The sequence below is a fragment of the Tamandua tetradactyla genome, chromosome 25 (assembly GCF_023851605.1).
Source record: "Tamandua tetradactyla isolate mTamTet1 chromosome 25, mTamTet1.pri, whole genome shotgun sequence".
In the NCBI taxonomy this organism is placed as follows: domain Eukaryota; kingdom Metazoa; phylum Chordata; class Mammalia; order Pilosa; family Myrmecophagidae; genus Tamandua; species Tamandua tetradactyla.
Genome location: NC_135351.1, coordinates 37,341,735 through 37,363,421, shown reverse-complemented (window position 1 = coordinate 37,363,421; position 21,687 = coordinate 37,341,735). Strand labels below are relative to the sequence as shown.

Here is a 21,687-nt window from a genome sequence, read left to right as displayed (position 1 = left end):
GTTTTTTCAAATTTTCAATTCTTCTTTGCGTTCACCCAATGTCTTCTTTATATCCTCCCTCAACTCATTTATTTGATTTTTGATGAGATTTTGCATGTCTGTTCAAGCATCCTAAATTACTTGTTTCAACTCCTGTATCTTATTTGATGTGTTAGTTTTTTTCCCTTTGACTCAACCATATCTCTGATTTTCCTAGTATGACTCATTATTTTCAGCTGATGTCCAGGCATTTGATTTCTTTAATTAATTTATTCTGGAGATTATTTTCACTCTTTTACTTAGAGTTTTCTTGCTGAATGGTTTTGCTCTCTATTTGTTCTTTGACACTCAGTTCAACTTATTCTAGATGTCTAGGATAGGTTCTGTTTAACTAATTAGAATTTTTCAGTTCTTGTTTTTCTGTTTCTTGCCCTCCCTATATGAGCCTTTTTGTTTGTTTGTTTTTTGTTTTGTTTTTGACAAGGGTCTCCCCAGATATCACTGACCCTGGTCAAATTTTCCCAGACCCGATAGGCCCATTTCTCAGGAGGAGAGCGTAGCTAGCATCAGTTTCCCCTGATGGTGAGACCCAGCAAGTTGTCAGGCTTTCCTGTGAAGCCTCTGGACTCTATGCTTTTCCTATCCTGCCCAGCATGTGGTGCTTCTCTGCCCACAGCTTCCTACCAGTGTAATGTGGTGCCTTTGATTTCAGCAGACTCTCCCTGCCAGGGGTGTGGTTGAGACTGAGGCTGCAGTAATAGGAGGGCTTTGATTGCCTCTGTTTTTCAGTCCCTGGGGCCTGAATTCCTTGAAGGAGGGATTCTGCTTGAGCTGGGCCTCACCCCTATTCTTGGGGAATATATGCCCTTTAGAGAATTAACCCCTTTCACCTGACTAGTTCCTTTGTCTCTCAGATATGCTTTAGTTCTGCCCTTTCTGGGGCAGTGCTGGAGCTGGAGAGTGCTTGCAGTTCTATCTAATGAGCTGTTTAAGAATTTTTTTAAAAAAAAGCCCTTCAGAGCTCTCAGGTTTGCCAATCAAGAAATTGATTTGGTACATTGCTCTATATATTTCCAGGCTCTATGTACCTCCTTTTCTTGGGGTCCAGTCCTTTTTCAGTATTTTGTGCAGTCCAACTCAAAATGTCTCTAGGTTGTTTGCTTGTTTGTTTTGTTTTGTTTTATCAGCCCCAACCCCCCTCCTGGGGCAAAACTCCTAGTACCTGTAGTGCTTATTCTAGGTTTATCTGTGCTGGGGGCTTGTTTTTAGTAATCAGAATTTGTTGATTAATTCTGCAATTGGAGCTTGGTTGAGCTAAGTCCTTACTACTAGTAAAGTCTGTTTCCTTTCCCCTTGGGGAACCAGCCTGCTGTGCCCATGTGAGAGGGACACCAGCCTCTGCAGCTTGGGGGACTTACAGTTCTGTGTGGGATTTCAGCCATTCCATATGGTCCAGACTAGTGTATGCTGTGTTTCCTGTCAATGATGTTTCTCCAGCAGTTCTTCTGTACCATTCCTGGCTATTTACTAGCTGCTCTGGAGAATGAACTAAATTCCACATTTCATTATGCCACCATCTTGCCCCCCACCAGATCATGTTCTTTTAATCCATTCTTGTGGGTGTAGACCTGTTGTAGGTGGGACCTTTTGATTAGGTTATTTCAGTAGGAATGCTGGGTCTTAATCCTCTTACTGGAGTCCTTTGTTAGAGGATAAAAGACAGAAAAAAAAGCCCCAGAGAAGTTGAGAGAAGGACACACAAAAGCTCACAGAGACAGAAGCTAGAAGAGAGAAACATGCTGAAGCTCAGAGAGGAAGCCACTGCAGCCAGTAGCTGGAAGCAATGAAACCTTGGAGAGAAGGGAGAGACCAACAGATGCACCATGTGCCTTCCCCATGTTACAGACCTGGATGCCAGCAGCTGGTCTTCAGAATCCAGGTATAGTCCTGTTGATGCCTTGATTTGGACATTTTCATGGCCAAAGAACTAAAAGCTTGTAAGTTAATAAATCTCCATTGTAAAAGCCAATGCATTTCTGGTATAGTGCATTTCATCAGCTTTAGCAAACTAAAATACCTGCCCATGTTATGATCCTTTTCTCTCCCTTCCTGCCTTATTTAATCAATTTTTTAAAATTATTCTATCATGTCCTTCTCTGCTTGTACTACTTTTTATTATAGTCTTTTCCTGTTTATCTGAGAGACTATGGCATGCGACTTGACTTATTATAGTTAATACAGAATATTACTTTTGCTCCTTCCCCAGTAGTGCTGTAGCTTTAGACACTGGCTCTATTTAGCCCCTCTATTTTTTGCATTATTTTTATTCATGTAGTTTTATCCTACTTGCATAATAATCCCACAAGATTTTTTGTGAATATTTTGTATGTCAATATTTATTTATTCATTTGCCCACATATCTATTTTTTATTGCCCACATATTCCTGTGGATATGAAACCTTCTTCATTTCTTCTACATTGACTCAGTTCCTTTGCCCTAAGCAATATATTGTGAGTAAGGCATTCAAGACATTGTAGAGAGGAGTCCTGAAATGCATTTTTCAGCAGGAGAGGCAAATCCATAACCAGAATAATGTCTATTCTAATGTCTGTCCCTGCCCTGTTAGAAAGGACCCCCAAAAATCTACCTGCAACCAGGTGACAGGTAAGCCTCCCTGGAGCATGGAACTAACACTTGGGGTCCAGCATTGGTCTTCCTTGCTGGGAAAGTTGGCCATTCAGTGTGTCCTTGACTGAGGCTATGTGTGGCCTCTATCCCTTTCATACAGCTACTTTGTTCATGAGCCCTTCAAGCAACTATGAGATATTAGCAAAGAGGCTGTCACTAAGTCTATCTAGATTTTTGAGAACTTCCTTTTAGTAGGTGCCTTTTGCTGTGCATTCACATGAACACAAAAATATTTCCACCTGGATCTCAGTACATAGCTACATCGCTGTTAATCCAGAAGCCTCTTCTGAGATCTCCTGCCACCACCTGAGTGTGTAAAATGCTGCAGAAGCCACTTCTGACTGGTGCCAGCATGTAACACAGGACCTGCTGGGAACCAGGCTCATTTTCTTTCTTCCTAGGTTAACTGGCTATAGGAATTCCACATAAGACCATACTACAGTGGAGGAAGAGGTGATAAGGTTGCAGTTATGGTGTACTGGGAACAGAAGCAACTTGCTTTGATGTTAAGTCCTGCAGGGGCTGAGCTTACATACTCCACCACCATTTAATGTTGGCACACTGTGGCATATTAGAGGACATCCTGCAAGTGATGGGAAGTTCAGGTCACGTATTTCCTTGAGATCCCAAGGTCAGATATTCAGTTGCTCTGGGGACCCAGAAATAAGGAAGCCTGAAGCTATTTCTCAAAAGAAAACGTTATTTGAGAAGGAGGAAATGACATTGCTTCCAAAGCCCAGAGGCCTGAGTTCTGGGATTGTGTGGTCTGCCAAAGCATCCTGACCTGCCATAGACATTTTAGAAACCACTGGAGCCGCTGGGTCATAAAAGACAAGTGGCAGAGCTGCTTGCTTGCAGCTTGGACTAGCTGGGGAGTCTGTCTTTTACTCGGAGTACCATTCAAAGCCAACAACTTATGTGTGACTTGGAAATGAGTGGCACAACTGAAGGGGAATGTATTACCTCCAAAATCCTTACAGGCCCAAGAAGCCAAGTGAATGCTTCTTAATAGTATGGACTGCAAAGTAAAGAAACTCATCTTTCCCTTGGGAAGAAATGTCTCAACAAACCCCAGATAAGTGGAGTCCCTAAAGTCTTGTGATATTGAACTCCAACATTCTGCTTATATGTTGCATCTATGATATCTAGTACTTTGGCCATAGCAAGGATGTCAGCATCATGCAATCAATTTAGTGGATCAACATGATATCCTGTGGGGAGAAGATCAAGGTCTCTGTAGACTAAGTGAGACAGAGAACCAGGCCAGCAGTGAAGTCCAAGTGAAAGATTGTTCTGCTGCTTTCTAAGTATTGGATGGAAGAAGGGAAGAATCGTTCACCAAGTCAATAGCTGCAGAGCAAAGGCTGGCTGACTGACTCCAACAGAGGTAAATAACTTCAATAGCAATTATAACCAGGGTCACCACTCGAGTATATTTTAAATGATCCCTTTATTATTCAAAACTTATCATTATTTGTATGTAGTTCAAATAGATGAGTTCCAAGGGAATGTGACAACTTTCACTGCCTCAACATATTCCAAGGTGTATTGATTCACTAATCTCTGCATTCGCCTCATGGATGCAGTATTGCTTTTGAATTTTTATTTTGTCCAAAGGAGAAATTCCATGGGCTTCCTTCCACTTGGCCCTTTCAATCCCTTAAAACTTCCACCTCACAGATCACAGAACCAGCACGGCAATGGATTCTGCAGTTGTGTGTGTCTCATCGAGAAAGGGGACACAAGCCATAATTGCTTTTATTATCTGATTTCCAGAAGACCTCGCAGTGATTCCCTGAGTTCTCCAAGGAATATCAACTCAGAATCAGAGTCCATTACTGCCAAAAACGTCTGTACTTCCCTTTCTCTAGTTCACAGTTACTCTGGTGGGAAGGTGGAAAGAAGACTGACAGTGTAGTCCTGTGGCTTTATTACCTCACTGCCCTCCACATCTCACCCCAACTATCTAATTGATACAATATCCAATTTGATCCAAACTAATTGGATTAAATCCAAAATGTGAGCTATAATAGAGTTCAGAAAAAGTCATTTTGACTTAGGGTTAATTATCTGTGGAGTGTAGCTCCATGGATTTAAAAAAATCTTAATCTAGTAACATACATACAACCTAAATTTTCCCCTTTTAACCACATTCAAATATATAACGCAGTGCTGTTAATTAGATTCACAACCTTGCATTACCATCACCACCATCCATTACCAAAATTTTGCCATCATACTAAATAGAAACTCTGTACATGTTAAGCCTTAGCTCTCAATTCCTATCCCCACCCCATCCCATACTAGATTCTGACTATATGAGTTAGCTGATTGTCTTCAAAGTTCATCCATGTTGCTGAATTTATCGGGACTTCATTCTTTTTTTTGGTTGAATAGTATTGCATTTTATGCATATATACCATACTACTACACTTTGTTTACTATTTATCAACTGATAGTAACTTAGATAGTTTCACTCTTTTGGAAATTGTGAATAATGCCACTATAAGCATTGGTGTGCAAAGATGTGTTTGAGTTCCTGCTTTCAAATCTTTTAGGCAAATACCTAGAAGTGGGATTGCTGCATCATGTGGTAATTCTAAACTTAACTGTCTGAGGAACCACAAAACTACCTTCTATAATAGCTGCAGAATTTTACATTCCCACCAGCAATGAATGAATGTTCCTGTTTCTCCACATCCTCTCTAATACCTATGACCAGGTATTCTGCTCTTATGATTATACCCAAAGAAAATGCATGCTCCCCCAAAAATATGAACAATAATGCTCATAGCACTTTACTCATTATTCTAGTTTGCTATCTGCTGGAATGCAACACACCAGAGACAAATTGGTTTTTACTAAAAGGGGATTTATTTTGTTAGTTCTTCAGAGGAAAGGCAGCTAACTTTCAACTGAGGTTCTCTCTTACATGGGAGGACACAGGATGGTCTCTGCTGGCCTTCTCTCCAGGCCTCTGGGTTCCAACAACTTCCCCCAGGGTGATTTCTTTCTGCATCTCCAAAGGCCCTGGGCTGAGCTGCAAGTGCTGAGATGAGATAGGCTGAGCTGCTTGGGCTGTGCTACAATGAGCTCTCTCATTTAAGCACCAGCCAATTAAGTCAAACATCATTCATTGCAGCAGGCATACCTCCTAGCCAACTGCAGATGTAATCAGCAACAGATGAGGTTTACATACCATTGGCTCATGTCCACAGCAATAGAACCAGGCACCTTCACCTGGCCAAGTTGACAACTGACTCTAACTACCACACGTCCACCCTTTGTCAGCTTGGCAACTACACGCATCACCTTAAACAATATTAAGGTGCAAAAAATTCTCTTCTGGCTGTGGACCTGTGAATCTCAAAACAAGTTGTCTCGTGCCAATATACAAAGGAGGATATGCACAGGATACAGGTTTTCATTGCCATAGGGAGAAATTGGAAGAAACACAGATGTAAAACCTGCAGGGTAATTGCCATGGGATTTCAAAGTCTGAAAGTCATTTATTCTTCAGTCCCACCCTTTCCAAGGGCCTATGCAGTGGCCTGCCTCTTTCCAAATCAACCTCGGGGAAAATTAACGAGACCACCTTTTTCTCGGCTCCACTCTCTCCAGGCATCAGGGCCACCCCTGGGCTCTTTGCCATTTCCAGGCACACGCTCAACCCTTCCATGTGGTGGCAGCCAGGCTCTCCCCAGTCCCTAAGGAGCGTGCTCTACCTTCTCAAAGGTCTGAGGCTGCACAACTTTTCCACTGCAACAAAATGGGAGACTCATCCTCTGCCCACAGGGCAAACGCACCCTCTCCATGTATATGGGTGGATCCATTCTCCTGGCCGAGGTTTCTTGGCTTCAAACCTGAGCGTCCATGGTTCTCACTGTGCAAACTCCAATTTGTCCCTTTGTGTCCCCCTTTGTCCAGATTGGCAGTGGTTCTGTTTATGCCAACAGTTTCTTCAAGCACTCCAGGACTTGTCCATCATTCTCTTCACAGTTCCTCCAAAATCTTCCCTCTAGCCATCCAAAAAACTGTTCCAACATATCTGGTATTTGCAAACCACAGCAGCACCCCACTCTCTGGTACCAAATCTGTTCTAGTTTGCTAGCTTCCGGAATGTAACACACCAGAGATAGATCGACTTTTACTAAAAGGGGATTTATTTTGTTAGTTCTTCAGAGGAAAGGCAGCTAACTTTCAACTGAGGTTCTTTCTTACGTGGGAAGGTACAGGATGGTCTCTGCTGGCCTTCCCTCCAGGCCTCTGGGTTCCAACAACTTCCCCCAGGGTGATTTCTTTCTGCATCTCCAAAGGCCTAGGCTGAGCTGCAAGTGCTAAGATGAGGTATGCTGAGCTGCTTGGGCTGTGCTGCGTTGAGCTCTCTCATTTAAGCACTAGCCAGTTAAGTTAAACATCATTCATTGTAGCAGGCACACCTCCTAGCCAACTGCAGATGTAATCAGCAACAGATGAGGTTCATGTACCATTGTCTCATGTCCACAGCAATAGAACTAGGCACCTTCACCTGGCCAAGTTGACAACTGACTCTAACTACCATATTCATCAGGAGCCAAAAACTGAAAACAACCTAAAAAATCTATGAAGAACAGAATGGATAAATCATGATAGTCATACAACTAACTATCACACAGCAATAAAAGAATAAACTATTGCTATGTGCAAGAAGATGGATGAATAAAATGTTTATGGGGCTTTGTGTATGCTATTGAGTGAAAGAAGCCAAAACTATGTGGTGATAGAAATTATGGTTCCTTTCTGGGAATAATAAATTAAAGGAAACATAAGGGGGCTCTTGGGGTACTAATAATTTTCTTTTTTTCTTTATCTGGGCAACAGTTATTTACTGAAATGTGTTCATCTTATAAAAATGTATGAGCTGTAGCCTTATGATTATTTATTTTTCTGTGTATATATTATAGATCAATTGAAAAGTATCTTTTAAATAGAAAGATTCAAGCCAAATCTACAAAAAAATATTGACTTGGAAACATGCTTACAATAAATGTATATTGTAAAAATTATTTAAAAACACAAGGAAGCAGAGTAATATAAGCAAGTTTGGAAGAAACAATCACTGGACCCCACCAGCACCTCAAGTATTAGTAATGTTGGAAATAGATAATAAAATAAATATGTTTAAATGTGTCATAGAGGGAATAAAACATGACAAGGGAACTATGTTATTGTAGGACCAGGTAGATTGAAAAATACATAAATTGGTATCACAGAAATGAAAAAAACATTTAATCATTGAAGTAAAAATTTAATTAATGAGTTAAAAATTGACTTAGATATAACTAAAGAGTGAATCAGTGAATTAGAAGACAGATATGAGTAAATCACTCAGAATGTCATGCAAAGAAAACAAAAGGATGGAAAAAATTAAAGAAAGGTTGAAAGACATGGAAAATACAATGAGATATTCAAGCAGATGCTGCATTGGCATTCCAGAAGGAAATCAGGTATCCATCTCCACGTGCATATATGAGACAGATCAGCTAATTTCCAAGAATTATAAAATACATAAATCTGTAGATTCAAAACATACAAGCAGAAAACAGAAAAACAACAAACAATCAATACCTAGAAATATCATAGTGAATACGGAGAAAATTAAAATGACTACAGGCATACTTTGGAGATATTGTGGGTTACATTCCAGACTATCACAATAAAGAAAATATCACTATAAAGTGCGTCACATGTTTTTTTTTGTTTCCCAGTGCATATAAAAGTTATGTTTACACTATACTGTAGTCTATGTGCAATGACATTGTCTTAAAAAGCAATGTACATATCTTAATTAAAATACTTTATTGCTAATAACTTGCTAACCATCATCTGAACTTTCAGGAAATCTTGGGAGGTCTTGCCTCAATGCTGATGGCTGCTGACTGATCAGGGTGTTGGTTGCTGAAGTTTGGGGTGGCTGTGGCAAGGAAACAATGGGTTTTCCTGCACTGATTGATTCTTCCTTTCAGAAAAGATTTCTTGGTAGCATGCGATGCTGTTTGATAGCATTTTACCCACAGTCCAACTTCTTTCAAGATTGAAATTAATCCTCTCAAACTCTGCTGCTACTTTATCAACGAAGTTTATGTAATATTCTAAATCTTTTGTTGTCATTTCAACAATGTTCACAGCAGCTTCACCAGGAGTAGATTCCATCTCAGAAAACCCCTTTCTTTGCTCATCCATAAGAAGCAAGTCCTCATCTGTCAAAATTTTATTGTGAGATTGCAGCAATGTAGTCACATCTTCAGGCTCTACTTCTAATTCTAGTTCTGTTGTTACTTCCACCATATATTCAGTTACTCCCTCCACGGAAGTCTTAAACCCTGCAAAGTCATCCATGAGAGTTGGAATTCACTTCTTCCAAATCCCTGTTAATGTTGCTATTTTGACTTCCTCTCATGAATCACAGACATTCTTAATCTAAATCTAAAACGGTGAATCCTTTCCAGAAGGTTTTCAACCAACTTTGCCCAGATCCATCAGAGAAACTGCTATCTATGACAGCTACAGCCTTACAAAATGTATTCCTTGAATCTTTGAATATTAAGACTTGAAGGTTGAAATTACTCCTCGATCCATGGGCTATAGAATGAATGTTGTGCTGGCAAGCATGAAAACAACAATAATCTCATTATTTCTCTCCATCAGAGCTCTTGAGTGTCCAGGTGGCTTGTCACACGAGCAGTAATATTTTGAAAGAAATCTTTTTCTGAGCATACTCAGGGCTTAACATATTCAGGAAACCTTGTAAACAGATGTTCTGTCATCCAGGCTTCATTGTTCCATTTATAGAGTATAGGCAGAGTACATTTATCATAATTCTTAAGGACGCTAGAATTTTCAGAATGTTAAATGAGAATTGGCTTCAACTTAAAGTCACCAGCTGCACGGTCTTTACCAAGAGAGTCAGCTTGTCCTTTGAAGCTTTGAAGCCAGGCACTGACTTCTCCTCTCTAGCTATGAAAGCTCTTGATAGCATCATCTTCCAATATAAGGCTGTTTTGTCTACACTGAAAATCTGTTGCTTATTGATGCCAACTTCATCAATGATCTTACCTAGATCTTCTGGATAACTTCTGCAGTGTGTACATCAGCACTTGCTGCTTCATCTTGCACTTTTGTGTTATGGAGGCAACTTCACTAAGCCTATTCATTTCTAGCTTTTGATTTAAAGTGAGAGACCTGAGACTCTTCCTTTCTCTTGAACACATAGAAGCCATTGTAGGATTATTAATTGGCTTAATTTCAATATGTTGTGTCTTGGGGAATAGGGAGGCCCAACGAGAGGGAGTGAGATGGGGTAGCAGTCGATTGGTGGAGCAGTCAGAACATACACGATATTTACTGATTAAGTTTGCCATTTTATACAGGTCCAGTTCATGGTACCCTAAACAATTACTATAGTAACATCAAAGATCACAGATCACAAATCACCAGAATAGATATAATATTAGTGAAAAGTTTTGAAATGTTGCAAGAGTTATCAAAATGTGACACAGAATCACAAAGTGAACACATGACATTGGAAAAATGGCGCTGATACGCTGGTTCGAGGCAGGGTTGCAACAGAACTTCAATTTGTTAAAATATATATATATATATATATCTTTGAAGCACAATAAAATAAAGCACAATTAAACAAGGTATACCTGTATCTACTAATCAAATTTTCTTTGCTAGTTAATGATATTATTATTGATATCAAAATGCAAGAAACAAAAATTCTCTTTTGTTTCTTTCCGTGCTGTTCCATAGTATGTGGCATATTCCCGCCAAATTAATTTTATAGCTACAGCTCTTCAAATAGTTTTAAAGCTGCTTTGAAATTTTATATATTTAAGGGCCTACATAATATTTGTCTTAATCCACCATCTCCTCCCAAATTTCTTTTTATACTCTGTTTTCCAAAATAATCAGCGAGGACTGTGGAAATCATTGATTAATGTCATTTTTAAAGCTAAAACAGAAACGATCTGTCTTTGCAAGGAAAAAAAAATTACTTCCAAAGACACTTCTCACGTGCTGTGTTAGGTGCCAGCAGAGTCATCTCATCACGACCTCTGCCAGGTCTCTGCATTTAACACTGGTCTGTCATTAGGTATAATGTAACCATGTGAAATTATTCTATTTTTTGAAGGCTTCTCAACTTTTCCTACTCTTTCTCCAGCAACAATAGATCCTCCTGTCATGGATATAACCCAAATTAATGGATCTTTGTTAGTCGTTCTCCGTGCTCCAGATTTACCATATAAGGACCAAAAGAGAAAAAACATATCCATGGAAAATTACTATGAACTAGTATACCGAGTGTTTATAATTAACAATTCACTAGAAAAGGTAAGTTCAGATGAGCAGATTTTTGTTTTATTTTGTTTTTTCATTTAATTAACATTTTGGCCACGTTGTATGTCCTCTCCTTTTAATCCCTTCTTACTTTCGCCTTCACTTGTAAACATTAAATACTGCTTGGTATCACCATCAGAATGTGTGTATATGTATGCGTGTATGTGTGTATACATATGTGTAGCATATGTACAGCATATGTGTGTGTGCATGTATAGCATACATGTGTGTACATATATATGTGTGTGCATGCATTTGTACTTTTAAGCACTTAGCTTGCCTCCAGGTGTCTTGCCTGGAAATCTAAAGATCAGCATTAATAATATTTAACTCCACTTAAAGTCCCCAAATACTCATTTTATAAACTTTATAGATCTCAGTCTAAAGTAGCTTTTGGACCATGGCATTAATAGTTTTGCAGTTTCACTATGATCTACTTCTCCACTGTCAGTGCCTTTATCTTGGCTTGATGGCTAATTGAACGTTCCCTTTATGGTGTCCATCTATGACAGAGTTGCTGGTGGCTGTAAGAAACGAAAACCCATTCACACTGATTCAAACAGAGAAGAGGAGGTGGGGAGGAGATGGGTAAGGAGAAAACAAACAATGACAAGTGTGTCATGCTTCATGGATAGGCAGAATCAAGTGCCCCAGGCTTTGCAATGTCTCGAACAGAGAAATGGGGAAGTGAAAAGGGTCCCCTCTGCCCCTCTGACTTCATCTCTGTGGGGATACATGTTACACATCTTCAGTTATCGCTACAGGTCATCTCCATTCCTCTATGCACAGGTCACATTCCTAAAAAGGAGATTCTGACCACTGGGTCACTCAGCAGTGACCAGGGAGAATTTAAGGGGCACTCATATGGCCATTTGCCATTTGCTGAGTCATGGCCTAGGACTCAGAAGAAGGGGGATGCACCTGGGGGAGGGGGCCTACAGGCCAGCTGCTGCAGCTTCCATGGGGTTTATAAAAAAATAGAGCAAAGCAGTGACTTATTGGCAACCACTCATCATCTGATTTTTGTCCTCGTGTAGGAGCAAAAGGTGTATGAAGGAGCTCACAGAGTTGTCAAAATTGAAGTCCCAGCATCTGGCTCTGGTTACTGTGTCGTGGCTGAAATATATCGGCCCATGTTTGACAGAAGTAGTCAGAGAAGTGAAGAGAGATGTGTCCAGATTCCATGAAGTGGTGTGGAGTATTCTCCAGTTTGCAAAGCAGCAGCTCTCTGAGAACGGGATGGCTCTTTCTTGAAGGGTCTTATTTAAAGTTCCTTTTTTTTTTCCTAAAGCAATGTGCACAATACACATTGGGGATGTCTTTGTTTATTCATTCTTTCTTCCTCTTTTATTTGTAAATTCTCTTTGATTAACAGTCCCCCACACACAAAAAAAGCATTAGAATTTAAATAAGAGGCAGAGAATAAAAAGCTCCATGAAATACATGAATGATAACCTCCCTAGCGATCATCTTCCTTTTTCTATGAGAGCAAAATACAATTTAAGAACCAAAGAATAGTAGGCATTTATTAAAATGTTATTAAATTAATAATATGCGTGTAGATACAGCATTGCAGACTGAGGAATCCCGACACAATCCCTTTTTACTATCTATTGAGCCAGTTAATCTGACCTAGATATGCCAATTTAAAATTTTCATATGAATTTTCTATATATTTCTTTTCTAGGTTATACAAATATGCTTTCTCTTGCATTTATCTTTAATATAAAATATTTCTGTTTAATTCACCAAAATTTTGTTCTTAATTCTGTATTTATGTCTTTAAAACAGCAGTAAATAAGAACTGTATTTGAACAAAAAATTCTCATGATCTCTGGATTCACATGTGAGTTGAAACTACCAGCCACATCACCTAAGTCCAGGAAACAGCCCAGTCAACAGTCTTCCCTCATCTAGCACGTTCTCATGTTCAAGAATTTTTTTCCTATTTTTGTTTTTGGTTTGTTCTATTTTTAATACTGCCTTAGAAGAATGAATCCTTAATTTCAAGAGTAGATATAATATTTTTTTAGAAATCATTCCGAATCTGTGCCCCATCACTTCTCAACCCTCCTGGCCAAAGGTCTGTGGTCAGCTGCAGCTGCATGATGCCTGGATTTGAGGATGCCCTGAATGACAGCTGCACTGGGGAGGTGGAGGCGAGGTGGGGACAGCAGTGGAGGGGAGAGTGGGCAGAAGGGTTAGACGGGAGAAGGACGAACGTGGGAAACTTCACTCACTCTCCTGTGCAGCGACCTGGGCGATGCACAGGTGGGTCACAGAAGCTCTTCTTCCCTTTGGGGTCCGTCTTGGGTTGCGGCCTGAAGTCGGTGCTGCTCGCGGGGTGGAGTCTATATCGCAGCCCACGAGCACCGTGCCCGGTGGGAATTGCTCCAAAACGTGACTTGAAATAAGGTTGGTGCGCGGCTGGTTGGGTGGTGGAAGACTCACCTTCCCCCCCGGAGACCTGGGCTCGAGTCCCAGACCGTGCACCCACCTCCACCTCAAAAAAAAAGAAAAAGAAAAAAACAGTGTTTCTGGTATATACTATGGTACCAATAATAACTTGATTACAGATTTTTCATAAATGCCAGGAGGGAGAGAGTAAGGCACAGAGAGAGAACTGGTTTCACTACTTGCCCACAGGGCCAGAGAAAAGGGATTTTAACAGAGACCTAGCAACTGAAAAAATTTACTTTTACCTACGTTTAAATTATGTCATTGCATTTTTGCGTTCTGCCTTTATTGTCTTTTGTCCTGTTTTGGGACGGGGGAAAGGGATATAAGAGGGGGTGGGGTGGGGAGGATAAGCGTGCAGCCAACAGCATAAGTTTATGGAATACAGCCTAAAGGTTTACGAAAGGGTAATTATAGTTACTCATGAAAGTTATTATGGAGCTTCCGGTTTTGTTATTATTTTGTTTTGCTCTGCTTCTGCTTTCATGGTTAGGCAAGTCATTATAAATTAGTTTATGAAAAACGGTAACTGTCGCATTCTTCATTGTGTTACAAATTTATTGCCGTACTGGTTCAATAAATCTTTCCATTTTTTCACTTTGCGTTCTGAAATATTGTTATTTGGGTTTTGGAAGGAAGGATACGCGTTTTTAAGTTTGCCAGATGAATCCCTGGTTAGGCCCCAGCGGCCCAGCACACACGGCGTCGGGGGCCGCGGGAGTGACGCCGGTGGCAGCTCCGCTCTGCCTGCTGCTCGCCGCACAGGGCGTGGCACTGGGGTCGTCTTCTCTCTTTCTCTCACCTGCTGTGCTCAGTCCATCAGTGAATCCCCTTGGAGCCACCTTCAGAGCACGCCGCCTTCTTCCAGGCCGAGGGACCCACCCTGGGCGACTCTACAGCCCCTGAATGCCCGCCCCGGCCCCGCCCCTGCCCCGCCCCGGCCCCGCCCAGGCCCCGCCCCGGCCCCGTCCCGGCCCCGCCCCGGCCCCGCCCCTGCCCCGCCCCCGCCCCTGCCCCGCCCCTGCCCCGCCCATTCCCCCCCCCCGCCCCGGCCCCGCCCAGGCCCCGCCCCGGCCCCGCCCCGGCCCTGTCCCGGCCGACCTCAGGCTTGCCCCGCAGCGTAGCCGGGCGCCGATTTATTTCAAACACGAACCCGGTCGCTGTCACCCCTCTGCTCCAACCCTCCAATGCCGTCCCACCTCAGAAGGGTGGAAAGTAACCTCTTTGCAGTGTCCGCCAAGGCCTTGGGTGGCCGGTCCTTTTCCCATCGTCCCTTGGACCTCATTCACTAATCCTCACCCTCGCTCCCTGGGCCGGTTTGAAGCTATGCAACCCTGTAAGGCCATGTTGGAATCTTGATTTAATCTTGTGGGGGCAGCCATTTCTTTTAATCCTGATTCAGTATTACAGGGCAGAAGCTTTTGATTAGATTGTCTCCATGGAGATGTGACTCGCCCGATTGTGGGTGTGACCTTCTTATTAGATGGAGATGTGACTCCACCCCTACCAGGTGGATCTTGACTAGTTTACTTGAATTCTTTAAAAGGGGAACTAGAAACCTCAGAAACAACAGAGATGAAAGCTGATGTAAACATTTGGAGATCGAGACAGAAATAGCCCAGGTGCTAAGCTAAGACTCAGAGAACAGCAGAACCTGAAGAAAAGAAATACCCAGCTGGGGCAGATGCTCAGTTAAGAAATGAAACCCAGAGTCATGTCCCAGAGCAGCTAAGTGAAGGCCCACAGATGCTTAGAGAGGAAATCACTGGCATCAGAAGCTGGAAGCAACGGAACTAGGAACAAGGACCAGCAAATGCCAGTCACGTGCCTTCCTAGACCACCCTTCTTTAAGCCAAGGTATCTTTCTCTGGCTGCTGTAGTTAAGGACATATTTATGGCCTTAGGATTGTAAATCTGTAATGAATAAAATTCCCTTTTTAAAAGCCACTTCATTTCTGGTATAGGGCTTTCCAGCAGCGTTAGCAAACTGATACATCCCCTCTGCTCCAGTACACCCACCGCTTTGCTTACCCTCAAACTCACCAGGTGCACTCTGGCCTCCAGACCTTTGCACCAGCTGTTTCTGGGAAGGCTGGGCCCCCAGATGGTCCCACGGTTCCCTTCCTCTCTTCCACCAGGCCTTTGCTGGAAGGTTCAATTTAAAATTGCAGCCTATCCCCGCAATGCCTGCTCCCTTCACATCTCCCCTGCACTGAAACCACCTGTCACGCAAGACAGTCTACTTGTTTATTGTCTTTTCCATCCCTTACTAAAATATAAAGGCAACCGTAATTATTTTTCATCATCTACAACAGAACCCCGTACCTAGTAGACACCCAACAAATATTCACTGGAGAAATTAATGAGGCAAAATTGGAACCACTGAGAACACGGGAGTGTGTGCAGGGGATAGTAGGGAGATTTTCATGCAATTTTGCTCCATCTTCTACCCTCTCTTCCTCCATGCTTAAGGCCCGGAGAGAGATCCGTGTTTAACCCAAGATCCAGAGAGTGAGAGTGAAGGGATTTTCCTGCTGTGTCTCGGGCACAGCAGAGGGCTGCTCTGGATTAATTCTCTTCCCCTGGCTGAGTGTCACTTCCTCAGCATTGTTCTCCCTGCCTGGTGGTCAGGCCCAGGAAGACCATCTCAGATTTTCTCCGAAGTAGAGAGCGAGTAAAACTGAGAGAGTAGGAGGGACATGTCCACACTGAGAAAAGGGATTTTAGAGAGTGAGTGAAAAGCATCCCTGAGTGACCAAGATGCCCTAGGAGCTCCTGAGCCCGGGTCATCTTAGATTGGACCAAAGTGGTAAGGGTCCAGCAGATAGGAGCTAATTTCTGTTGTGCTTCAAGATGCGCCCCGCATTGGCTCACTGTGTGACTGTCCACGCAATAGGTGGTAGGTGGTGGAAAGACGCTGAGGGAAACACGTGCTGTAAAGTTTCTGTAATGGTAAGGGATATAGAAATTGTGGGGAGGGGATGGTTAAATAATGCAGGAGAATACACAGCTACCAGGTCCCCCCGTCCTGGCATTTCCCCTTAAAAATAAAGAGCTGAGGCCACTTTTTCCCCAGACGGGAGGCCCCCCTTTGGCATTCTCATGGGGATTTGACATCTTCCTTGCTTCCCCCCTCCTCGGTCTCAGCACAGCCCAGGAAATTTGCAGAGAGTGGCTGTGGTCGACCTCCATCTCTCTGGCCTCTGCCTGGTTGTATACATTATTTTTTTCATCTTCACACTTACCCATGAGGTATCATAATTATTTCTACTTTACAGATGAGCCTCAAAGAGGTTGAATGATTTGCTCAGATCTTGAAACCACAGTTAATTCCAGAACTTAAGCTCTTTTTATCAGGACCTCTGTGGGGCTTTAGAATTTCCTCTGGTCTTTGGACATTCAGATTTGTACATCTCCATTTCTTAAAGTCCCTTTTTTAAAATTCCTGGCTAAAACATCTTTGCCTTGTCAAACGCAGGACCATATTTTCCCTTCACCGTCAGAGGTATAAGGACAAGTGTTGGTCTTTAGGAACAGGCGAGCACGGGGCAGGGAGACCTGATGGGGCAGCGGGTGGGACACTGTGTGCTTTCAGGGACAAATAGGAACAGGCCGAGCAGTGCCTCTTGTCCTGCTTCATGAAGGACATTCGAATTCACTGGAAAGGTTGCTGACATCCACGCACTGATTGGCAAACATCCACACCTTGGGAAGTTCTATATCTAAATTGGTTTGAAGGCGAGTGTTGTTCATTTCTAAAGGATCATAATTTTCTAGAAAAAAATTCAGCAGTGTATTTTGTCAGTGAATCTCCAATGTTTATAAGTCCCCGAAAACAGCAAGCAAACAAAAAAAACAACTGATAAACTGAAATCTCATTTCGAGGAAACCCTAGGCAAAGCCTTTTAAAACCATAATCATTCTGAAATTTACACCAAACTATCTGGCTCCCTTCATCCAAATGCCATTTACCCAGAGAAATAAGGGAGCCTGCAGAATAGAACTTCTTTTGCTATTTCTTTTTCCCCTGCTGGTTGGGATCATGTTCTGGGGAAGAAAGTAGGCTTTTGTACCTAAATAACAACAAAACTCACCAGTAGGCCGGCTGTTTGATATTGCCTAGACCAAACCATGAGAGGGGATCCAAGTCCACAGAGCAGGGGTCCCCAAGGGGAAGAACCTGCCTCTAAACTTGGATGCCTTTAGAGCTCAGGCCTCAATCCCTTCCAGCACCTCTTGCTAATTTAGATATAAAATCAGCTGACAGGTTGAAACTGTAAACTTTAGGATTCTTTTCTACTGGAAAATCATTAACATTTTCTACAAGAAAAAATTCATTTGCATTGCTCTCAGAGGGAATAATTTACATTTCATTCGGTTTTCTAGAAGTTAACATTTATCTAGAGTTGTAAAGTATCATAAGAAAATGCAATTACTGAGTGCCCATGCTTTTACTCTTTTGTCTTTATGGGTTTTGCATATTTCTAATAAATGGTCTCCTCCTTGTTCTTATAAATAACCTCACATTTTCGCCTGATACACGTACATAGGTGCAGCAAGAAGCGCTATATGTGACATATAAAAGACAACTTGTGGCATAACCAGTAAATTGAGAGCTGTACCTACACAAGAATTTCTTAAGTCTAGAGGATTAACTTTTGCCTAAAGATTTTGTAAGAATTGTACTTTCAATGTTCCCTATCATTCCAGAGATCATGTTTAATTCCACTCCAAGATTAGAGAACCAAACCAAGAAATTTACCTTTACCTAGTTTTATCTGCAGCACCTATAAATGTAGGTGGATTTCTCTCTCTTCAAGTCCTGCAAATCTTCTAAAAGCCTGGGCCTGCCAGGAGGTGACCTTCCTTATTGCTTAGAAGGCTGGGCCCTTGTGAATCACAGAGCAGGGACCAGATCAGCTTCCTCAGAAGTTTTGTAGGCATTGGTTCCACCTATGATTAATCCTTTGTTCCTCACATGCCTAATTAAATAAATGTACAGATCTTCTAGGAAACAACAATTTGGCTGCATAATCAATTTATCAAATTATGTTCTGTAAAAATTATATTATTGAATCTCTGCAAGTAATTACCTAAGCACTAAAGGGAAAGAGACCCCGTAAGAATATTTGTTCCTTATTTGTGAGGGGTCAATGAGAATAAGATACCGCTTTTTTGAAAGGTCTGTTAAATCAGGATTAGAAATAGAAGACTTAGAGGTAGATTAAGAAATAATATCCATCATATACCTATCAGAAAATAAAATATTAAAAATAATACTAGCATTATAATTAAAAAATCACAATTAGATCGTTCTCATCAATCCCTTGAGTTCTGCTTGATTGATTTGTGTTTCACTAGATATTGGAGAGCAGACTGCTTTCATGAATTCATCAGCTTCTAGACTGAAAAGAGTTATGGAAATTCTGACTCCATTCTCTGGCCCAGAAGCTTTGTATTCACAATTCTAGTTTTGGAAATAACAAGAGGTGCAGAAGTATCTGGCAGAATCTTTCCCACAATGTCTCTGAAACTATCCTTTTTTTGTTTAAGATCCATTTTTAAAGTTGGAGTTTATAGCAAGGCCTATAGGCACAGGTGGGAGAGCGGCTGAAACTACTTTTAGGAAGGCAGGCTGGCTATCGCTGTATTGCTAGCTATTATTGATATCAGAATGGAGGAGAGCAAATTTTCTATTAAGGTAGGATACATAATTACTTTATGAGGATTTGATCAATGTTTCCCCCAACTGTATCAATTGCTTATGGACAGTCAAAATATTAACAGATTTCCAGGGCTTGCCAATAAGTCCTGCAAAGTTGTACATACTCTGAAACACATTTATATCAGTAACACGTTATCAATTCAGAATTAAGGTAGGAAAGATTAAGGCAGAAAGTCGCTCTTCTTTGACAGCTTCTCCCATATAGCTCTTACAATAGTGTTTAATTAATTAAAATTTATTTACTTGTATGCAGCTCTGCCACCTGGTTTTCTTGACCCAGAAGATCCAATTCACTGTGTTCTGTGGACAAACTTGTGAAACTCACAACTGCTAACACACCCTATATAAAGTGGTCAGGAAAGTAATATAAAAGAAGAGGAAGTTTGTTTTTTAACAAGTACTATATATGTGTGTGTATTACACACATGCATATAACATATAACATACATATATAAATGTATATATGACACCAAAGAAAAAACACAAGAACAGATGTTATATTCGTCTTTGAAACTAATCCTGAGACCGTGGTTGATATCTACAAGTCCTCTCCTCCAATCCCCTTCCCTGTTTTAGCTTGAATCAGAGCCCATGTGTTTCCTCCCATCCCAATACACACACACACACAAACACCGAAACACACACAAACACACATTCACAGACACAGAGAGGCACACACACACAAATCTGTCCTTCTGAATGACCCAGACGTGGGAGCTTACAGATCCCCCAGGGAAAGGCCATTCTTTCTCTTTACTAAGTGCCACCTCGTCAGTGTAAAGGACATCTCAGTGGTCCATGAAACCATTTGTCCTAAGAGTAAGGTATAATAATATGATAAATTTGAAAGATTAATGTGAAACTATAAACTTTAAAATATCTTCCCTTCTTGTTCAACCGCCGGGGGGGGGGGGGCGGCACCCCCACCCTTCCCAATTCTCATATGCACCCCCAGCTCTCAGATTTGGATCTCTAATGCTAGCCTCCCACTCAAGGATCCAGGACTTTTGAAGACTAATTGATGCCATACATTTTGGCAGAGAAAAAGAAAATTAGGATGGATTTGGAACATCCTATTGTTGGTGGAAAATATTGGAGGCAAATCGAAGGATGAAGTGGAAAGCAGAATAAGGGAGTTCCCAAAGGCCAATTATGTCAATTTGAGCATGAGTTAATATAAAATGCACCAAATATTAGTTGTAATACAAAAGAAGCTTGAAAAGAATGGGTTCCACTAATTTGATGGACTTTTTTTTATTGATTTTTAAATGTAGGGAAACATTGATGTACAGTGAAATCGGACACAGGGACAGGGGCAGCACAACAATGTGATGATACTGTGAGCCAGTGATTGTGTACTTCGCATGGTTTGTATGGTATGTGAATATATTTAAATAAAACTGCATTTTTAAAAAATGTTGCTTTCTAGGATGGAGAATTCAAAATAAGATAGTTAATTAAATGGGTAATAGGAAGAGAGAATGAATCATACATAAAAATTCAAGATATAAATATAGTAAGTCTAGAAAAGTAGGGGCAAAAGTCATATATTAACAAGAAACATTTACTGTATATATTGCAGAAAATGTAAACAAGGACATTAAAATTAATGATTATTTACTTACTTTATACCTGTTACAAGAAAAGTGCAGACTTGCACTAGAAAAAAAGTTTTTAAATTTGACATTTTGGTCATTGTCTGGTTTGAATTTGTGGATCCCAGAAAAGCCATGTCCTTTAATCCTCTTTCAGTATTGCCGGGTGGGAGTTTTAAAATTGTTCCCATGGAAATGTGACTCACCCAATTGTGGGTATTAACTTTTGATTAGAGGGAGATGTGACTCTACCATTCCAGGTGGACCTTAATAGGAATCTTTTAAAAGAGGAAACATTTTGGAGAGAGTCCCTTTTAGAGCCACAACACTAGAGCCCACGCAGCCAGAGACCTTTGGAGATAAAGAAGGAAAATGCCCCCGGGACAGTTTCATGAAACAAGAAGCCTGGAGAGAAAGCTAGCAGACATCACCATGCTTGCTATGCCCTTGAGGTTCACCCCTATGAAACATCCCTGCAAAGGATAAGCTAAGTCTACTTAAAATTAGGCCCAAGAGTCACCCCAGAGAATCTCTTTTGTTGCTAAGATGTGGCCTCTCTCTCTTTAAGCCAACATGACAAGTGAACTCACTGCCTTTCCCCATCTTCATCGGATGTGAATCCCAGGGGTGTAAATCTCCCTGGCAACATGGGACAGAAATCCTGTGACTTGGCATCAAGGTATTGAGAGAATCTTCTCGACCAAAAGGGGGAAGAGAGAAATGAGACAAAATAAGGTGTCATGGCTGAGAGATTTCAAACAGAGTCTAGAGGTTATTCTGGAGGTTATTCTTATGCATTAAATAGATATCCCCTTTTTAGTTTATGGTATATTAGAATGGCTAGAGGGAAGTACCTGAAA

The 21,687-nt window shown here is 41.3% G+C and overlaps 1 protein-coding gene across 2 annotated transcripts in view; it reads left to right on the top strand.

The window, feature by feature from the left end:
* The window catches only part of IL22RA2 (interleukin 22 receptor subunit alpha 2), a 29,782-nt gene extending 17,501 nt beyond the window's left edge, over window positions 1–12,281 (top strand). For both annotated transcript variants that reach the window (XM_077143678.1, XM_077143680.1), the window contains exons 4-5: window positions 10,875–11,044; window positions 12,088–12,281. In XM_077143678.1, the coding sequence (XP_076999793.1) occupies window positions 10,875–11,044; window positions 12,088–12,237 (320 nt within the window). In that variant the 3' untranslated portion in view covers window positions 12,238–12,281. The remainder of the gene's footprint in view (window positions 1–10,874; window positions 11,045–12,087) is intronic.
* The last annotated feature ends 9,406 nt before the right edge of the window (window positions 12,282–21,687 follow it).